This window comes from Buceros rhinoceros, unplaced genomic scaffold (assembly GCF_000710305.1).
Source record: "Buceros rhinoceros silvestris isolate BGI_N320 unplaced genomic scaffold, ASM71030v1 scaffold12411, whole genome shotgun sequence".
NCBI lineage: Eukaryota > Metazoa > Chordata > Aves > Bucerotiformes > Bucerotidae > Buceros > Buceros rhinoceros.
Genome location: NW_010394886.1, coordinates 13,574 through 33,442, shown reverse-complemented (window position 1 = coordinate 33,442; position 19,869 = coordinate 13,574). Strand labels below are relative to the sequence as shown.

The 19,869-nt window shown below is 45.0% G+C and overlaps 1 protein-coding gene across 2 annotated transcripts; it reads left to right on the top strand.

Moving 5' to 3' along the window:
• The first annotated feature begins 661 nt into the window (after positions 1–661).
• MYL1 (myosin, light chain 1, alkali; skeletal, fast) lies at positions 662–17,955 on the top strand. 2 transcript variants are annotated; one of them, XM_010145368.1, is made up of 6 exons: positions 662–924; positions 12,305–12,332; positions 15,414–15,557; positions 17,016–17,189; positions 17,699–17,776; positions 17,903–17,955. In XM_010145368.1, exons 1-6 carry the CDS (start codon positions 805–807, stop codon positions 17,929–17,931), a joined length of 573 nt encoding a protein of 190 aa, XP_010143670.1. In that variant the 5' UTR covers positions 662–804; the 3' UTR covers positions 17,932–17,955. The 2 variants fall into 2 exon arrangements, with proteins under 2 accessions (XP_010143670.1, XP_010143671.1); XM_010145369.1 differs by lacking the exons at positions 662–924; positions 12,305–12,332 and adding exons at positions 11,210–11,261; positions 12,029–12,053.
• The last annotated feature ends 1,914 nt before the right edge of the window (positions 17,956–19,869 follow it).

Genomic DNA, 19,869 nt, shown 5'->3' with positions numbered 1-19,869 from the left:
AAGATCAAAGGAAAAGATTAAAGGAAGCAGTTTTCCATTTTAAACACAGTCTTAATATGATAGGAAGGAATAGGAAGAACAGCTGAAAGAGGGGCTGGGAGAGATGCCTTGGCTTAATGTACCACAGCAGTTTCCATATTTGTCTGCTTTATTTTTAAACACCCAGAGCCTTTTCTTGATCAACACTTCCTTGTAAAAGAAGGAAGCAGAGGAGGAGTGAGGGGCTGTGGGGAGAGAGGCAAATGAGGTTGGAGATCGATGATCTTCCCAGCCATGAAAGTCAAGATTCCTACTTGAAACTGAATCCTCCTGGAGTGCTACATAGACATGGTGGAAAAGGGGAGGGAAGGAAAAAGATTTTTTTACTTAAGCAGAACTGAAATTCTGGTGAGAAAAAAGGCAGATCTGAAACTGGGCTTCTTGTATTTCCCTCTCCTTTTCACCTACTGAAGAAATATACAGGTGACGTGGTTGGGGGTTCTGAAGAGGGGGAAAACGCCACCAAACTCCCTTGATCTTATGAAGCCCTGAACTCTTATATTCTATTTATAGCTCGAGCTGGAATGACATCCCCCTTGATTAGCAAGCTGTCCAATCCAGCTGCATGTGTCAGGACTGTACAAGGCACTAAGTGAAATATATATATGCCCTTAGAGTTTAGCACATTGGGTCCACCTCCAGGGCACAGGCTGTAGCTCATTCTGACACCGCTCCTCTCCCAGGAATCACTTTTAAGGTTTGGGTGGGGGGCGGTTTAAGGTTTTTTGGAAGAGCACCTTTAGTTTCAAGCTTAAGCAACACAAAATGGCACCAAAGAAGGATGTAAAGAAACCAGCAGCAGCACCAGCACCCGCGCCAGCACCAGCGCCAGCACCCGCACCCGCCAAACCCAAAGAACCTGCAATCGATCTCAAGAGCATCAAGGTAAATGGATGAACGTGTGCTGATCGCGGACCCAAAGCACTCCCACAGGGGAAGGTTAGCAGTGTCCCCGCTGACACCTGCGGCGAAACGTTGCGTGTGTGTGGTTCCGGTTTGGGGACTGCAGTGAAATGAATGAGTAACCCCAAGTTGGTGGATTTGTTGACCTGCCTAAGCTTTTGATTATGTTTTAGTAGCTGGAGGGGTGTAAGGCATGGCGCATGACTTAACACAGGAGTGAAGCCTGCTGATTTCAGACGTATTTTGGAGCGTGGCCCTCAAACTTTTACCAAATCAGTATCAGTGGGACCCTGTTCAGTACAGCTAAATTTAAAAGGGGAAAAACCAACCCCAATCCCCCCCCAGAAAAACCCCTGAAGGAGGTGCATGAGGACAGGAAAGAGTTACTGAAACTTGGAGTGCAATGTTTGCCCATAGCTCTGCACTAAAACCAAACCTTGTTTCGCAGTTTCCCCTCAAATTCCTTTTCAAAATTTCACAGCCACCTGATGACCCTTTTAGTCATGTGTTTGAGTTCAGCATGACTTATCTTTAATAGCAGAAACAAAGCAGATTCAAAAAAAGAAGGATTTGGCAGCTCCCTCTATTTTCTTTTCATTTGCATTGTACAACAAACATTGATAGAGACCATGAGCTGGAAAGCCATGGATGGAAGCATTAGACGATTTCCTCTCACCTTTCCGTATTTGGTCAAAATTTGTAATTTGCTCGAAATAGAAAGCAACGAAGAGGAAGAGTCTTTTGAAGGTTTCCCTCTGACTGCATTTCCCTCGACCTCATACTGACTTTGCATGCCAGCCAACATCACTGATGGTTGCCTCGGCCCTCTGAAGAGAAGTCCTCCATGTTGGGAAATTCTTTACTTCGGAAAGAAGAGATGGAGGTTAAGCTCTTAAAGAGATAGAGACAGACCAGGTCCTCTGGGTAGGACTATAAATAGTTATTCTCCACCTACCTGACAAGCCGATTGGTCCCAGGACCAATTTGCCAAATTCTACATAAGGAACCGTGCCTATTATGGAGAAAAGGAGCAGAAAGACTCCTAATAGGACCTACTCATTTTCTTCTGTTGAATTCTGACTCATGAATTCTGTTTCCAGTATCTTAATATAGTCCCACAATCACAACCCATTTCATGAAATTTCTTGATGTTTAGTTTTCACGATCAGCAGTCGGTATTTTTCTGAAACTGTACGTAGCTTCTCATAAGACTGAATCTGAAACTACTGGCAAAGCAAAACAGGAGCAAAAGGGAAAGAAAAAGACATTTTCGAACACTGAGTGATCCCAGTAAAGGCTGTACAGAAAACCCACTGTTCTACACGGAGGATACCGTGTGAAAATTAGATTAGAACTCACATCTCACTCAACTCCAGAGATGAAGGGGAACGCAAGCTAGATTTCCTGCTAAATGATTTAATAATTCATAGCTTTCTACGCCCAGTTCATTAGGAGAAAATGAAATTTTCAACTCCAGTGATCTCTGCTGATCTATCTTTACATAAATAGACTTAATAGTACATTATCAGCTAAAAAGTGGCAGGCCACAGACTGAGGCACCTCCGCAGTTCACTCCTTTACCCATACAGCTCTCCCTAGTGGCAGCAGATAAATACTGGTAGCACCGAGAGAACGCTCCAGGTTTTGTCACATTCAGACTGATAAAAGATCATCTCCCTAAACTTTCTTTTGAAAGATAACATCAGACAAAATACTTTCTGCTTTGAAGGGGCTAAAATCCCGGGCTAGTGAGGCAAAACTATTCCTTTACCAGTTTAATGACCATTCCTGTTTGCAAATATGTAAAGATACGAGCAGTGTGATGGGGGTCACAGACTACCCTGCAAGGCGAGGGCGGCACGGGCCCCAGCCCTGCATGCTTATCACGAGTGTGTATCTTTCTAAAAGTGTCTCCTCAACTCTTGGTCATGCCCTTACCCGGCAAGGAACAGGGTGCCTCACAGGTGCTGCACGGGTTGATGGAGCCCCCCCACCACAGCGGGGGAGTCCGCCCAACCACACAGCCGTGGCCGCAAGGTGACACAGGAACCCGTGCTGCCCTCAAGGGTGGCACACGCTCCTGTCTATCCCTGACCTTCCCCTTTCACCTGAGACCCCACGCTGGTCAAGGGCTGCCCAGACAGACCATGGCACCTCTAGTGCTGGGCTCTGAGCAAGCACCAGGAACAACCATGGTGCCTGTCATCCTGTCTTGGAGAGTGGCCTGGCCAACCTGCCAAGGTCCCAACCACCCACCCTAGGTTATCCTTTTCCACCCTTTGAGAGCTCAGGCAGAGAAGGGAAACAATGCCTTCTTATAATTGATTTGCCTGGTTGACGTGGCAGAGTCAGGAATCAACATTTTCCAAGTCTTAGCCCAGTCCCTTAATTAGCATCAATCCTGAATCCTTTCATTCAGCCACCGAAGTCTCAGCATGCGAAAAGGCGCAGCGCTATTTCCAGCAAAACTCTGGAGCCAGGGAGCTTGAACTAAGCTTTTGAGCAGGACTCAGTGGCCAGTCCTGTCCTGGGGCTTGCACAAGGCTGTCAAGTGGGTTTCCCTCCGCTCCTCAGAGGAATTAGTGGCCATGCCATAACTTGCTGCTAATGAGAGGACGGAATGCCAGGCTGCAGCACCACCACAGTGATCTGGGGAGCCACACAGCAAGCAAACACACAGAGAAAGGCTCTGGAGCCAGGGAGCTTGAACTAAGCTTTTGAGCAGGACTCAGTGGCCAGTCCTGTCCTGGGGCTTGCACAAGGCTGTCAAGTGGGTTTCCCTCCGCTCCTCAGAGGAATTAGTGGCCATGCCATAACTTGCTGCTAATGAGAGGACGGAATGCCAGGCTGCAGCACCACCACAGTGATCTGGGGAGCCACACAGCAAGCAAACACACAGAAAGGCTTCATTAGCTCGGACAGAAGGGGGCTGGATGCCTCTAACTGTTACAGCTGGAGTGGGTGAGGGTAGAGCTGCCCAATAAGGGTTTACAGCAGCCAAATAAGCCACATTTGACAGCGCATTTAATTTTAAATTGGCATCAGGGATCAACCACCTCCAAAACAAACAAGAAGGTGGTTTACAAACACGGGTAGTGACTTTTTTGGTGGTACCCCTCCTCTAAGATACCTTGCTTGGCCCATCTTCAGGGAATCTGGTTTTCTGAGCCTTTTGAGGTGCCCCCTTGGAAGCCAGGCTAGGTTTGGTCTTTTCCCCTTGAAAGGTCTCAAGTTGGGCTCTTGCAAATGCTGGCACCCCAGAATTGCCTGTTACCATCAGAAGTTGTGACAGGCCTTTCACCCTTTTCTGGTTTTTTCCCCACTTTAAGACATTTAAAGCAAATATTTAGCTATTTGCTATACTAAAACCAGTTGGTATGAGATTTTCTATATTTGAGCACCATCTATTGACTATAAAACTGAGTAACAGGAATACCTAACTGCTAAAGACTCAAACCTCTAAGCTCAGCCCTTCCTCATCTTACTTCAGGTTACAGTACAACAATCCCGGGAAGTGAATCAAGGCAGGGAGGAAAAACTTGGTTTTAAATGGAAATGTAAAGAGACCCTTTCCCCCCTATTCTGGAGACAGAAAACTCAACCTGCTTTGCAAAAGCCTTGCCAGACCAAGTTTATATTTTCAATTTTCCTTAGTTCCTAGCATGGCCTAGATTGGAACAATGGGTACAAAGGTTAAAGACCAAATTGTAACTGAGAAAAGACGGGGTGATGGATACATCTGAGTTACCACCAGGAACCACCCATGATTAAAAGCAAAATGACCATTTGGGTCATTTTAAGAGAGCCCTAATAACTGCAGTTTAAAGTGTGGCTGAGGACACCCCCAAAAAGATCTTATCTCTTGTCAACTTCCTTCTCCCACAGAAGCCTACGAATGTGCAAACAGCACTACTATGGGACCATGCCTGCAATAACTAGGACAAGATAGTGATGAGGAAGTTGTCTCACGCTTGGTTTTACAGCTGAGGCAGCGTAGGAAAAACTCCAGATTGCCCAAATTGGTTTAACTCAATCCCTATCAACCAACAGGAAAAGTGTGGGGGGGGTTTACTGGAGATAAGGGGCTTTCCCACCACGCCACCAGCCCTTGGGCAGAGCCCAGGCCCATAGCAGGAACTGCAATGTTCCGGGATGCGGGTGCTGGAGATGCTGAGTGGAGTGCTTCACAGGTTTCTGCTCTGCAGATGGCGATCTGAACATGTGGCACCACCAACCTGGTGTCACGCTGGGGCCTTGACTTCGAGGATACGCCTGAGTATCCTCTCTTGAGCAGAGACAGATTGGAGCCGAGATTCCTGCAAGTATCCACAGTGTAAACAAAGTTCATGAGTACACAAAGCTTCCCATGCTGGTGTTTCCAAGGCTGAAATCCTAGGACACCCATCAGGTCTTGCCCAACTGCAGATAAGCTACACACATCTTTGGGGGGGGCGGGGAAGAGTTAAAAGCTATCAACTAGTAAAGACTCGCCAAGGCCTTGTGTAACTGCATGATGCATGATGAAGCCTGTTGCATGGAAGCAAACCTGTGTGGCCATTTGTTTTTAAATACAGAGCTCTTAAGGCAGTAGAAAGTGTTTCTGCAAGTGTCCTCAATTCTTACTGCATTCGTTGCTCAAGCAGGTCATCTCCAAACAGAATACTGCATTGGATATAACCAGAGAGAAACTCACTGAAAGGCACTGACAGAAAGCTTCTGGGCTGGAGGGCAAGCAGGACTGCAAATGTCAGCTGACGTGCTCGCAGAGCTATTACACAGCAGACAAAACTCCATGCGAAGCTGTGCAGGAGAACAGGAATGGTAACAGTAGGTCTGCTCATAGCTCCAAGGGCTTTCTTAGGAACTGGCAGGTTTTTCCCTGAAATTTTCAGTACAGGTCTTCAGATTACCTGATCCAGCTCCAGCGATGACCTCAGAAAGATTCCTGGGGACTGACATAGCCATTAGATACAGTCACCGGTCCCAAGTGCCCTTCCACATAGGAAGGCAACAAGCGCAAATGAAACTTAGGCACCTTTACATCTCTTGAGGCTATCTGACACCATCCAGACCAGCTTCCTGCTACTACTTTGACCACTGAGATACTGTGCTATTGGGATCCACCCCAGAGCGGAGCAGCCCCAGCCAAATCCCTTGCCCCTGTGAACCCCACCACTGATGCCAGCCCCTCATCTGTGGCCACTGCTAAATCACTGCATGGGCAAGGCATGGCATAAAGTTTACCTGTCCCAGGACCAGTAGCTTGGACATCAGCTACACACCAAGACATCCCTTTGAGACACTGTTGAAAACCAGAAGGAAAAGCAAACAGCAAAGCCATGACTTAGTTTTCTTTTAAGTTCTCAGAAGAACTTTGCTGCCTTTTCTTCCCAAAGTGCTGCGAAGCAAGGTGTCCCTCAGAAGTAGGGAGTACCCATATACAAGTATTGATAGACACTTAAAGTCTAACCTGAAAAATAATTTTTTTCAAGATCCACTCTTAGTAATTCACAACTTCCTCAGCATCTAAAAAGAGATACCTAGAGCCTCTGGAGAGTCTGGGGAGTGACAAACTTCAGCAGAAACAGTGGCATTTAAAGCAAATTACAGATAGGGTAGCATGTCAAGATCTCAGAGTCATTTCAAGTGTTATCAGCAACTGTGTAGCCGAGCCTCTCTCCCATCAACTAATACACAAAACAAACCCACAATATTTCTAAAATATTGTTTTAAACTCCCTTAGTAACAGATAGTAACAAGATATTTGAGTTTCTTACATAAGGCAACAAGAAGGTGACCAATTTAGCCAATGATAAGTCAAGAAAGAAGTTGTAAGGAGATATGAAACAACCAGGCTGGAAATTTGCTCCACTTCGCTGAGGCTTTATTACATCTTATACCCATTGCCAAAAAGCCCTTCCAACTGGCTGGTTCACTGCATAGCACTTAAATGTCAAGTAGCAATAGCTCAAATAATGTTAATGCTCTTAACGCTGCCGCTGGGAGGCACGTTAAACCAAGAAATCCCTCTGAGAGCCCAGCCCCAGAGCCTCACGCTGCCTCCCACACCCTCCTGATTATATACATCCACACGAAACTGAATGCGATTAGGAGGGGGACACTTACAAACGAGCACAACCGAACGCACTTCCCCCGTGAAGCTAACGCAGTCCATTCAGAAGGGTACGGTCAGCAGTGCCGCTAGAGCGCATCTCACTCCCAGACATTTCAGAAGGGCACGTTAATCGGCAAGGCTGATCCAAAAGCTTGTGCACAACTCTGAAGCAACCGTGAAGTTACAAGCTTTAAGAGTAAACAAACTGGAAAAAATTCAATCTCAGAGTTACATTCACTGAAGAGATCTGTAACTATTCTTGTAAGCCTCGTGGTATCTCACACATGCCATTTTCTCTCCTCTATTAATAGGGGAAGTTTTTATTCTTTCTTCAACGGTATTTCCAGGCAGCTCTGCTCTCAGAATGTCTTTCTCAACATCTCATCTGCTCCCAATGCTTCCCTGCCTCACATGAGGCTAAACCTATTAGGCTGTTAATTCTTAATTAAGAAGTAGCCTCCCTCAAATCTGAGGCCCCAGTTGCACAAGCAATTGAACTGGGCCGAGGGGCAGGAGGACGACAGCCTGCTTTTCAGAGGGGCTTGAGAGCTGGGTAACCCCGCACTCAGTGATGCCCACTAGAAAATATGCGCAGCTGTATTCAACAAGGAGCAGGCATTAATGGCAGGTGGATATCACATCAACTGCTGCAGGCACAATCCTAGCTTATCTCCCCCTAAAATGAAAAGGTATCTCTAGTCCTGAAGGGAAGCTAAATATGAGTACCCTAGGGGACTCTCCAGTTTTCTCCTCTGATGTTCCAATACATCTGATACATTCTCAGTCTCTTTCTACAGAGAGAGTACCTTGAAATATCTGGTGACTAATAAAATCCTAAGATGATTTCCTTCTCTGTAATCCACCCAAAGGATGACAAGCAGGTGGAGCTGAATCCCGTAACTCCCAGCAGCATCTTTCCCCAGGGCTTTTCACCCTGTCCAGACATTTAGTGAGCAGCACAAAGCAACTGTCACTCAGCACAGCTGTACTCAGTCCCAGCGCCCACCAGCACAGCACCATGCTGCAAAAGACAAGGGGTATGTCGGGAAATTAGGAACTTTGGAAATAAAGATTTGCGTGGACAGAGTTTCATGCAACCCTACCCACCCCACCATAAATAACTGGGACCTGGTCAAAAACCTCTATCTAGCAGCAAGATGACTAGAAGGTAGTTGCAAACTATACAGAGAAGAGCCTTAAACAAAATCCCCACCAAAACACACCGCCTTGCTTTGGCACAGATAACCTTCCAGATAATACCTTTGTCCATAAATAAGAGAAATCCAGGTCCTTCTGGTCTTTCCATGTTGCACTTCCTTCAACCTTTCACTATTTTCCCTAAAGCCCTGGGATTCATCACGTCCTCTGACAATGCCGAGAACGCTGCCAGGAACAGAACAAAGATACTTCTACCTTTTGAAGTTTATGAAAGCTCCTTACAGGATCAGAAATCTTACCTGTAACTTCTTTTAAAGGAGTGTTCGAAATATTTTCTATACCAAGGCCATTTGTAGGTGCCCTTACCCAAAGCAAGTAGCATTCTAAGCCCTCAGCAGACCCTGTTGGCTCAAAGCAGGGTGATTCTTAATTCAGGGGAGTACAACACGCCCACACTAGCACATTTCTCCCCAGCAAAACTGTCTAGTGAGCTCTTGAATTCAGGATTGGGTAGTAAGATGTGGTGCACTAGTATTTCCTAAACTCTGAGCCAAAGCCATTACGTGGTCCAAAGACCAACCAGCTTTATATGCAGACCCCTCAGTTTATACACATTTGATAACCCATTCAACCCCGATGGCTAACCCAAGTATCAGTTTTCTATGCCCAAGACAAATGCACCCCAATTATTTTCTGCTTGGCATCAAAAATCTTTGGGGATGAGTTCTGTTGAACCAACCATAAAGCTTATTTGGAAGTAGGAAGTGTTCAAGAAAATTGATCTAGATTTTCCTTTACGAAGTTTTGGGTTTTGTTTTTAAAATCCTGTTTTCAGGGAACCTTTTCCAGTTGCCAGCACTGGAGAGCAAGAGGCTGAGGGCAGAAGGAAAATTCCGCAAATGGCAACACACCGCATTGACCCAGGCAACATTTCAGCTCTGCCAGAGTCTTTAGGAAGCTCCTCTATGAATGCCCTGGGACTGATGGCCAAGATCTGTACTAGCTTTCTCGCTGCCTGAGCTGCAGCCCCAGGCAGTCCTGTTTGGGAGGTCTGCACTCTGCTAACCTGTGAGAGCTAATTCAGACAAGAACATTGACCCCCTCTTCCATGCAACACACCTGACCATGGCTACACTTTGTCCTGAATGCATCCCTGTTCCCACGGGCTAATAGATTACAAAGAGCAGAAAAACCCAAAAGTTAAGGATTGGCAGTGGAGCATTTCTCATGCTCAGTATATTTTCCAGATATTTCCCAAAAATTAAAATAATCTTTTTGGACAGAGTATTTTCTAACTAAAATAGCAAGCTTCGAAAATTGTTCGCTGTTGTATCTTTAGTTTTTAAAATAGGAGTAAGAAGGTTAATGTCTCAAATCCAACCAAATCTTTTGACCTGTTTTGATTATTCAGTCAAAAGACCCCAACAACAGTAAAGTTAAATCTGCTTGGATTCAATTTTTCTTTCAGAGCCCTCCATATACTGAGGAGACACTCACAAAGGTTATGCTTATCTTCAGGGTAACTAAGTGAGCTACAGAAGACAATTTCCCCTCACTAAACACACTGTCCTTAAAAAACCAGGAGCAGTGCATACTCAAAGAAAACCAGTGGAAATTAGAGAGAGGATTTCAGTTTGCAACAGGGAGTCTGTTGTCACATAACCATTCCCACCCCAGCTCCATGACACTCTTGACCCAGTTAAGGTGACAGGGAAAGGAAGAGGTTTGGAGCAAATTTTCTAATCCTTATACAATGTCTCATAGCATGGCGGATGCTACATGGTGGAACTAGATCTTTGCTACTGAAGAAGCTGCAGCCTCTACCTCCTGCAACCTACCTAGAAACTCCTCACTTGTAGTCCCACCATGACCCCTCTACTCTGCAACCCAAAAAGCAAGTACTCCGTTCCCCACCACAAACATCATCCTTCCAGTTCACAAAGTTGGGTTTGGTTTGTTGTTTTTTGTTTGGTTACGTACAAATGAACCAGCCTGAATCTGGGACCTAATGTGATAGTAATGCATTCTTTTGGAATTATGACGGAATTCAATGTCTTTTTCTTTCCTTTTTTTTTTTTTTTTTTGGGGGGGGTGGGCACGGTGTCTTAGCTTCTATCACAGCTTTTCCCCTCCCTTGCCTCCACAGCAAAAACCTCAGCAGCGCCTCCTCTCACCACACCAGTAAGCTCTGAAGCTGGCATGCTGGTACTCCGCCTAACCCCAGCCCTAGGGGAATAAACAACATTCTAGAAAGCACAGGCTGTTAGAATACAAATTTTCCACAGGTCCAGTGGGACACCTACACATTAGCCACTACCTTAGCAACACGGCTGGGTCTAAAACACACAGATAATTTTTCCCTTAAAATGATCAAAATTTGGAAGACATGACCAGGGGAGAAGAGCAGCTTCACAGCTGGACACCACCTCCGCCAGCAGGTTAATCTTCTGCTCAGTGCCAACAGCTGGATCACACTGAGCAGCAGCACCACTCACCTAAAGCTGGGTGCTAGATTATCCATATAAGGGCTTGAGCAAAGCCCAGCAAAGGTACAATGACCACGCAGGCTGCATCTAACACAACCTGCAAGCCACATGTAAAACCAGCCAGCTAGGCGAACATGTGGCACCTCTCACTCTCAATGCTCGCTGACTCTACAGCATGCTGGAGAAACAGAATCCTGCCCTATAAGGAAGTCTTGGTAGGCCTGGATAAGGAATATCCCCTCTTGACTGTATGGACCCAGAAAGTGCTGACATGAATCAAACTTACTGCCTGCCACTCCCTGTCCCTCTCCAGCCTCCTAAAAATAGCCATCATAAGATGTCCATCAAGACATGGAGCCTCCTGTCACTTTGCCCTAAGAAAGCTAAAGAACTCACCAAGGGGAGGGACCACTCTCTTCTGACACTTAATCCAGGCAATGTCGTCAGCATCACCAGATAAATAAGGCAAAGAAAGGCCAGGAAAGCAGGACCACTCTCAAGACCTCTCAGCTAATCCCTCCTGCCTGTCTGCTGCTCTGCTTTTCCATCTCTCAACCATGGTGGGTCCGCTGGAAAGCTAATGGTTAGCAGCGAGCCAGTGTATTTTACAAAAATAAATTCAGCTTCTCGCTCTAATGGGGGGGTGGGGGCGGGAAGGACAGTCCAGAAGACAGTTTACGCTTGCTTGGCTTTCCTCAAACATGAAGGACTATTCGAGGTTTTCTGGCTAGCCTCAGTTCTGCAGCAGGCAATGGTAGATGAGAGACTCCTGCAGCTTCAGACAGAAGGGTTATAATTTGCTACTGTTGTCTAAGCATTTTAAAAAATTGGATGCAACCTGCTAACGTGGCAAAGGAAAACAGTAATATTTTTCCGTAAGACAGTATCATAGTTCAGTACTCTATGAAGCAATGGACTGTCAAAAAAGTTTGAAACAAACTTCCAGGGACTGGTTTAATTTCTATGCTAACAGAAGAAAAAAGCTGCTTGTTAAGCAATATTACTTCAAATGGTCTTCATCAAATAGGTCTATAAATGATGTAAACAATGTGATAGTACATTAATGAGTTCCTTTTTAGTTAAGACTTCAGATTTTCGTTGCTTCTAGCTACAACCCTGACTTTCCTTGGGATGCAGATTTTAACAGAATTTAAGTATGGAGCTGGTGACATTTCGACACAGGAAGTTGCTAGTTTAGGTTGCTATGGCCTAGTTAAATTAGACAAGACAGTTTGAGAGCACTCAGCTACTTTGTGCCATTTGCTTTCTCTCAGTGCATTTTCAGTTCTACTAGTTCTTTTTTCTCTCTCTTTCTTCCCAACTGCAGTCCTTCACTCCTGACCAAATTAGTGGTAAGTGAAATAAAATCTAAACTTAAACAAGGGGCAGAAGGGGGGACATAATGGCTAACAAATGCTAAATATTTACTAGTCTTAACAGCTCTTTTGCTCTCCGCGTTACTTCTGTGCATCCGACAGACCACTTTTTTGCTGTTTTGGAAGATGACTCATGGATTGAGCTGGATGCTTTAGAAAAGAAACAGGTTCTCCCCCAGCCCCCCTCCTTCCTAAGCTATTTTTTGTGATTGATTTCCTTCCAACAGATCGAGTTCTCCAAGGAGCAACAGGATGGTAAGTTACAAGAAAGCCGATGTGGTTTACATGTACATGGGTTCAGAGAGGAGCTACAGGCTCGGAAGTTCAACCTTTTTGAAAAGATGAGCTAGGACTTCAGCTGCTATAAGCTGCCACACTCTTGACTTCAGTGAAGCTGAACAAGAATCTGACCATAAATTTACAAGTGATTTTTATCTGGGTGCTTATGTGCTGTCCAATCTTTGAAGTTTGTCGTGGTACGAAGAGGAAACACACTGCTATTCAGCGGAACACTGTCCAGTTGTGCTCCTGTACTGGCCATTCGTGAGGATGCTGAAAAGGGGTCTTGCATTTGAAAGTTGTATGGGAAATAGGTAGATGAAGGACAACAGGGAGAGAAGGGGCTGAAAATTTAACTTGGCCGTGGTGACATTGTGATTTTACATGAGCAGAAGATGCAAGAGGCCTGCTTGTCACTTTTGCCAGGAGGTGTTGCCGAAGAGGAGGAACAAAGGCTGTTTTACCATAGATACATTCCTGAAGCGTGGAAATATAGTCAGTAAATAAGTGACTTCTGTAAACTGCTGCTTATAAATGCCGTAGTCTGGATATGCTGAAATTCTTGAGCATCTTGCTGTTTTCTCTGCTTTACAAGCCACCAGCAAGTTCTATTTTTTTTTTCAATCCACTAGAAAGATCCAATTAAAAAATTGACATGAATAAAAATCCCTATTGAAGCTCTGGAAGTCTAAGTTAGAGCATTTTAAATATCTTAAGAGATGCATTTTGGCTATATTAAATAATGTAGGCTTAAGAAAGTAGACATCTCACTGTGAACAAAGTATTTAGAATGGAAGATATCAAGGTTTACTAGAAATCCAGAGGGAAAGGAATAGCTAGGAGGTCTTAAGAGACGCTAAACTTCCTGAGCACCAGCCTGCTCTGGGTTACACCAGAGTAAAGCAATAAAGAGAGGCACAGTGCAGCAAGTGAGGCTGCAAACATTTCTCTTCCTGCACTCCAAACTCTTGGTCACAAAAAAAAAAAATCATTTGACTCTACCTCACTTTTTAATTCTAAAACTTTTACAAAAGGTTTGGAGGCTTTATGGAAAAATGCCAAAGCTGCTGAGATGTATAACAAAGCAAAATATTTCTTTCAGCTTCCCTCCACATTTCAAGTCATCCAGCTGCTGTCATGCAGCAAGGACTGAACCAAGCAGAGCACTTAAAAGCTACTTGAAAGAGAGAATTTCCCAAGCTCAGAGATGTCCCACCCTCAGTAACTATTTCCATACATGCAGCAGCAGCTGGATAGTACCCTCCTCAGAGGGTTTTTTAGACACACTTATTCCAGCAGAGGTATAAACTAGGACTAGCTATACAAAAACCCAAGCAAACCAAAAAGAAAAACCCTGCAGCAAAGATACGTTGCAGTGAAACGCGCCCAAGACGCAAAAGTAATCAGGCCTTTTCTGAGTTGGGGAGCAGTTCAGAAGCCAGCGAACATAGAGCTTCATGGATTTTACAAAACAGAGAAGCTGTCCTGATGGCTTTGCTAATAGCCAGCTGGCATTGTTTTACACCTCACCCTGGCTAAAAGTCATAATGCACCAGATGAAAGGTGAGATCATGTGGTTAAATCACCGCAGCTCTATCAACCTCAGCAGCTAGAGCAGGAGCAGATATCAAGTTGGTACATTGTAAGGGAAGCTCTGCTCAGGTCCGGGCAGCCTTGATTTCATACCCTTCAATAACAGCTGTAAGAGGAGAGCGTTAACAGTAAAGGGTTATAGGTCTCAGACAGGGAGAAGATTAGTTTCAGATGTATTAGATCACAGCCTGCAGGCCAACATCCTGTATCAGCACTTCTGCTGGGTGCCAGCAACTCCTCCACTAAGGCGGTATATGGATGGCTCAAACGAGAACCTAAATGCCTCTGCATCACATCCCCAGCGCAAGACAAATGAAGACATGATTTGAAATTGGGTTTATTACTCCTAAACCTGCCCCAAGGCACAAAGAACATTCCACCTACACAAGCTGTGAAACAAAGCTGCTGGAAGCACATCACCGCCAGGAGAAAGACATTTCACTTGGTTTACTTGGAGCTAGACCAGCATCATCAGACACTGCAGTGCAGAAAAGATCCACAGCACAGCCCCAGATGCTCTTGACATGAGGTTCAAAGATGGCTTTCAAGCACGACCCTTGACTTCTGCCCCTCCTTTTAAAATATGCATTTATTCATTGTAACAAATACCCTAAAACCCCCCAAAAATAGAGTAAGATGATGAATGTGGAACTTTACAGCAGAAGATGAAGACTGGCAATGCCACCAAGGCAACCGTCTGCACTAGTTTTTATAGGAGAAACACCTGTACCCCAAGTCCTTAGTCAACAGCAAGAAGGAAACAAGTGAGCATTGATCGCTTGGCAGTACTGGAAGAAGCAAAGTCTCAAAGTGCACACACTGGAAATGCACTGGATTAAGGCACCACAAGTGCTGCCCCTGGAAACGCCAGATATTCATGTATCTGTGAGCGGCAGGGACAGAATGCAAAGAGCAGAGGAGAGAGTGAACAAACATGGGTAGAAATGTCATTGTAAGGCAATTTTAAGGAAAAACAGAAGTAGAAGCATTTGAAATTCACCTTCAAGTTCCCCATTAGCTCTGTGTAGTTGAGATGCTGGGACTGCAGCAGGCAGATGTTTTGCACTGCTAGGCACTTGGACAGAAAAATCCTAGTCCTCTGTTGAGATAAGGTGGAGCGGATAACAACATTTTTACCTGCTGCTGCTATGTCATGTAAAGAAACCTGTTCTTGTATGGCAATGTTTGTAGAAAGCTTTCCCCATGCTTGAAATAACTACAGGGTCAATCACAAACCTATTGATGGCTATTAGAGCCTGGAGAGCTATGAAAGGTAGACATGAAAGTTTAAAAATAGTGAAGCCAAAATGTCAGAGGGGAGGAGTTTTTCTTGGTATCGTGGGTCAAATATTCCCCTGTCTAACTCCCCTAGAGCTGGTGAAGCAGTGCCAGGAGCCAACAGGCTCGTGCTTTTGTCACTAGGGAGCTGCCTGGCTCTATTTAACTGTTGCTCTTCCCTTGCAGACTTCAAGGAGGCCTTCCTCCTCTTTGACAGGACTGGTGATGCCAAGATCACGCTGAGCCAGGTTGGCGATATCATCCGGGCGCTGGGGCAGAACCCTACAAATGCTGAGATCAACAAGATCCTGGGCAACCCCAGCAAAGAGGGTGAGTAACCTACAGTCTCTCACAGGCGCTTCTGGGGCTGGGGAACTGTAATTAGGCAAAATCAATCGTCAGGGGGGAGCAGGAGGGAGAGGAGCTTTTGCTCTGATGGACACCAAGGGGGACTCTGCAGCAACAATACATGGAATTTCTCCAGTTCCTCTTGAAAAGTATGATGGTGATGGGGAATACAGTGCTCAGCAAGAGGAAAACCTTCTCCTTAGTATACAGAAAAGTCTCTGAAGGGATCATTTTGGTGTCAACTCGGTGCAAAAGTATCACACACATTGCTGTTCAGGGGCCATTTGTGCCCCAGCCCTTGCTGAGAAGCCCTAAGTCCATTAAATATTCAGCTCTTCAGGTCTTCTCAGTGCAGGATCTTCAGCACAAGCCAAGACATGCCCTGGGACTGGAAACCCACCTGTATTTCTGGCAACTGAGGTGATCTGCTCAAAGCTCCTATAAACCGGGGCACACTGAAGGCAAATGTTGGCGATTTATTATAGCAGCCATTTTCTACTTCCTTTTCTCAACTCTCCAGAGATAAGAGAAACGGTAAATACTGTGGTCACCTCCTCCTAACAAGGACCTAGCTGCAGGTGCTCCCCGCTTTCAGTCAGGCAGAACTATACTAAAAAGGGCTAAATTAGATGGAACCCCTCAGGCCCGGTAAAGGCAGCTCTGAGGAACAATTCAGAAGACCCAAGTTAAGCATTAGCACTAGCCAGAAGCACTGAGCAGAGACTAACAGAGCTGAGACCGTGGCAGTACTTTAAGTGACTACAGCAATGACACTGGTTTTGATATAGCTGGGTAGTAAAATACTTTCTGCTTAACTGTATGTTCAAAAGTCTCTTATGTTTCCATCTTTTATACTTCAGGAGAGCAAAGGGCTTAGGGCTTGTGAGTTCTTAAACCTCCACACTGACCATGTCAATAGTAAATCTGGACACCACCCCCACTGGACATTCCTGGTTTTAATTAGTTTATACTTTTGCTAGTAGACTCTGCTACCACATCGAAGAGACCTCGAGGAGGTCAGCAACATGTCAGCAACCTCAGGTGCTTGTTTAAGTCATAACATCCCACTCTGGTTACCTTTTCCCACTGTTGGGGCTCAAGATCTCCCTTTTACTGTATTCTGTAGTTCCCCCACACCCCAAATCCTTTCAAAGATCAACTCAAAGCAAGATGGATTTCTGAAAGAAAAATACAACAAGCAGATAAAATTATCTAGGAGGGCTGGGTCAAGAATGTGAAAAAAATCAGATGGATGTGAAAAGTGACTCCCACAGTAACAGAATTCAGATTCTGCAAAGGAACTGCCAAACACCAAGCAAAGACTAAAGGATAGAAAGGGGTGTGCAAATCAGGAGAGAGGCTGTCCCACATTTCAGGGCAAATATCGCAAAAGAACACACAGAAATGTCTAACATGTAGCAAGGGGTGATTTCTTTCCAGAGATGAATGCCAAGAAAATCACTTTTGAAGAGTTCCTGCCCATGCTACAAGCAGCTGCTAACAACAAGGAACAGGGTACCTACGAAGACTTCGTTGAGGGTCTGCGTGTCTTTGACAAGGAAGGCAACGGCACAGTCATGGGGGCTGAACTCCGTCATGTCCTGGCTACTCTGGGTAAGGGATTATCACCTCTTTAAAAACTGCTGCTCTTGGAAGGCATGAGACAGCAAGGAAAGATGTTCCAACCAGTTTGGAGAGGTAGGAGGCTACCAAGGCAGACAAGACTCTGGGAACAAGACTGGGAACCCACAAGGAAAGCAAATACACAACTCAGTAGCAAGCCCAAAGAGAAAGGTTTGGTTTATTCCTGCTAAACTCAGACTAGGTATCAAGAGTGCCTGTTATTTGAGGAACAGGGAGAAAAGGCTGTGCCTCAGTAATGTAACACACATGGGCAAAGGTAGAAGATTTGCTGCACAGTGCCTTTACTCTGTAGGAATAACTGGAATCCCTGTGCTTATCTGCACATGCAGAACTTCTAAAGAAAGTTAAAACTAACAAAGCTCAGCTCATAACTGGTCTTTTTGTTAAAAACTCAAAATAAGGAAAGCCTTTGGAAAATCTATAGGGTCCAGCCTCGGTTGTGCTGAGGAAGAATTAACTGAGCTCTTTCCACTCTCCAGGTGAAAAGATGACAGAAGAGGAAGTAGATGAACTCATGAAAGGTCAGGAAGACTCCAACGGCTGCATCAACTACGAGGGTAGGTGCAAGAGTTCAGCGTCCTCTGCGTTTTTAACGCCTCATGAACAACTGTTCTTTTCAAAGGTGTTGCCCAAAGTAACATTTGCTGCTCCTTCTCACTAGCATATCTGTATTTTTTCCACAGCATTTGTAAAGCACATCTTGTCTGTTTAAGTGGACTTCCCCAGACACCAAATGGTACGTTCTTCTCACCTGCACAGTTATGTCTGTTTGCTATGCTTAGTCTCCTATATGCCCATGGCCAGATACAGGCTGCAAAACCAGCGAGACACCATCTCTCCAATGATACCAATAAAATGAAGCAGGACTGTCGCCCAAGAGCAAAGCAAACAGCAGTGTGGATTCCTGGGTCTTGTTCACAGTTCCATAACCGGCTGGAAACTGTTTAGCAGATTCTTCAAACGTAGCCGAACTGTGACAAGAAATGCTCAGTTTAAGCCCGAGTTTTTCCATGTTCATGAGCAAATATCCCCCTAGATCTGTTGTCATACAAAATTCAGCAATGCCAACTGACAGCCCAAGACATTTATCCTATAAGCACAGAGGTTTTGTTTCTAAAAAAAGGAAAACACAGCAACACCTTCTGATAATTTGTAGATTTGTGTAAAGACAGAGTAGCCTGAATACTTGAAGAGCTGTTTACTTTGTTTGAGTGAACTGAGAACATCTGAAAAAGTATTCTAACAGTCACAATCAATAGTCAAGAGGACTTCAAAAGCACCCAGTCATTTAGCAGTTCTTCCACAGGTAGGGAAAAAAGCCCAAACAAATAAAACCCACAACCCTGACATACTGCTGTTTTGTCCAGAGAAAAGCCCAGTAGCTGTCTTTACAATGCAAACAAAACGTTGTGGGTCTGTGGGCTTCTTTGAACTGTTATTCTATCCCAGGAATAGGGATAGATTCTTGTATGAAACAAACACTTCAAAATAGAAATCAAGGGCTCAGCTTGTCATTTTGCAAGTGTTTCTTCAGAACTTTGACTTCAAGTCCAACTCTCCTATTCCTTCCCAGAACAAATCAAATTCAGAAAGACCAGATGGCACTTGAGCTTTGCCTGAAATTCTTGGTCAGTCTGTCACCATCAACATGGAAACTGGATGATGTGCCTCCAACTCCACCACTTTACCTGAGGATCCATAAGTATCACCTCTGGGTCACTACACCTTCATTTAAAAAAAAGAAAAACTTTCACCAAGGCAAGCTAGATGGAATGAACTGCAGCCATCCAGGATCCGTCCCACCCCAGCATATCCTTCCACATTGTTTGCATTGAAACCAATGTAATCTCTTGAAAAAATAAGCATCAATAAATCCCTGTTGTCATTTTGTGGCTATAAAGTCTCTTTTTCCCCCCTTTAAAACTGATCAAATCCACTCAGAGCAACACTTGACACTATTTTCTCTGTATGTTATATTTCACAAAATAAGGTTTTATAAAAAAATAAAATAGACATCTCCAGGAGTTCACTCTAATCTGAATGAAAAGTGTTTTCTTTGGGGACTGGGAGGAGGAATAATTAGGAAATTACCTCCTACATCAGCACTTAAACATTTGTGAGAAGGAGACGTGGTAGCTGGTGTCACAACAGCAACCAAGGTGACTCCTGCCCTGGCACAGCAGGCAAGACCAGGTGTGGGAGGGTCACAGAGCCACTCTTCCCTGCCCAACCTCCTCCGTGATGCTGCAACAAGCAGGTCCACAGCACTGCTAGGAAGGGATCCTAGCTCACATCTGCACGTACAGCTTTATGGACAACCAGAAAGAGCAGTCAGAAGTATCAGCCATCCCGAAAGGCAACAGACAGCTGGCCCTGGGGCTGTCCACCCCTGAACCATGGCGAAAGGAGTCCACTCACCTCTGCTGCAGAGACAGTGGGGAAAGAAAATCTCTTGGGGATGTGCACATCCCTGCCCTTAAACATAGCTCCTCACTCTTTTCCTTAAGAGTTCACAAACTGCCTTAATGCCCATCTGAGCGTCAGCTTGTTCTATTAAAGTCCAAGTTTGTCATATTAAGTTACTATGCATGAAATGACCATAATTCAAGAGCCAACAGGTGCAGTGGGGGTGGCTGGCAGCAGAATAAAC

Excerpts from the sequence above, each read along its gene's own strand:
- MYL1 (XM_010145368.1), top strand. The coding sequence starts at position 805 with ATGGCACCAAAGAAGGATGTAAAGAAACCAGCAGCAGCACCAGCACCC. Across the intron at positions 12,333-15,413 it reads CTCCAAGGAGCAACAGGATG|ACTTCAAGGAGGCCTTCCTC; the intron begins GTAAGTTACAAG and ends CTTCCCTTGCAG. Across the intron at positions 17,190-17,698 it reads TCATGTCCTGGCTACTCTGG|GTGAAAAGATGACAGAAGAG; the intron begins GTAAGGGATTAT and ends TCCACTCTCCAG.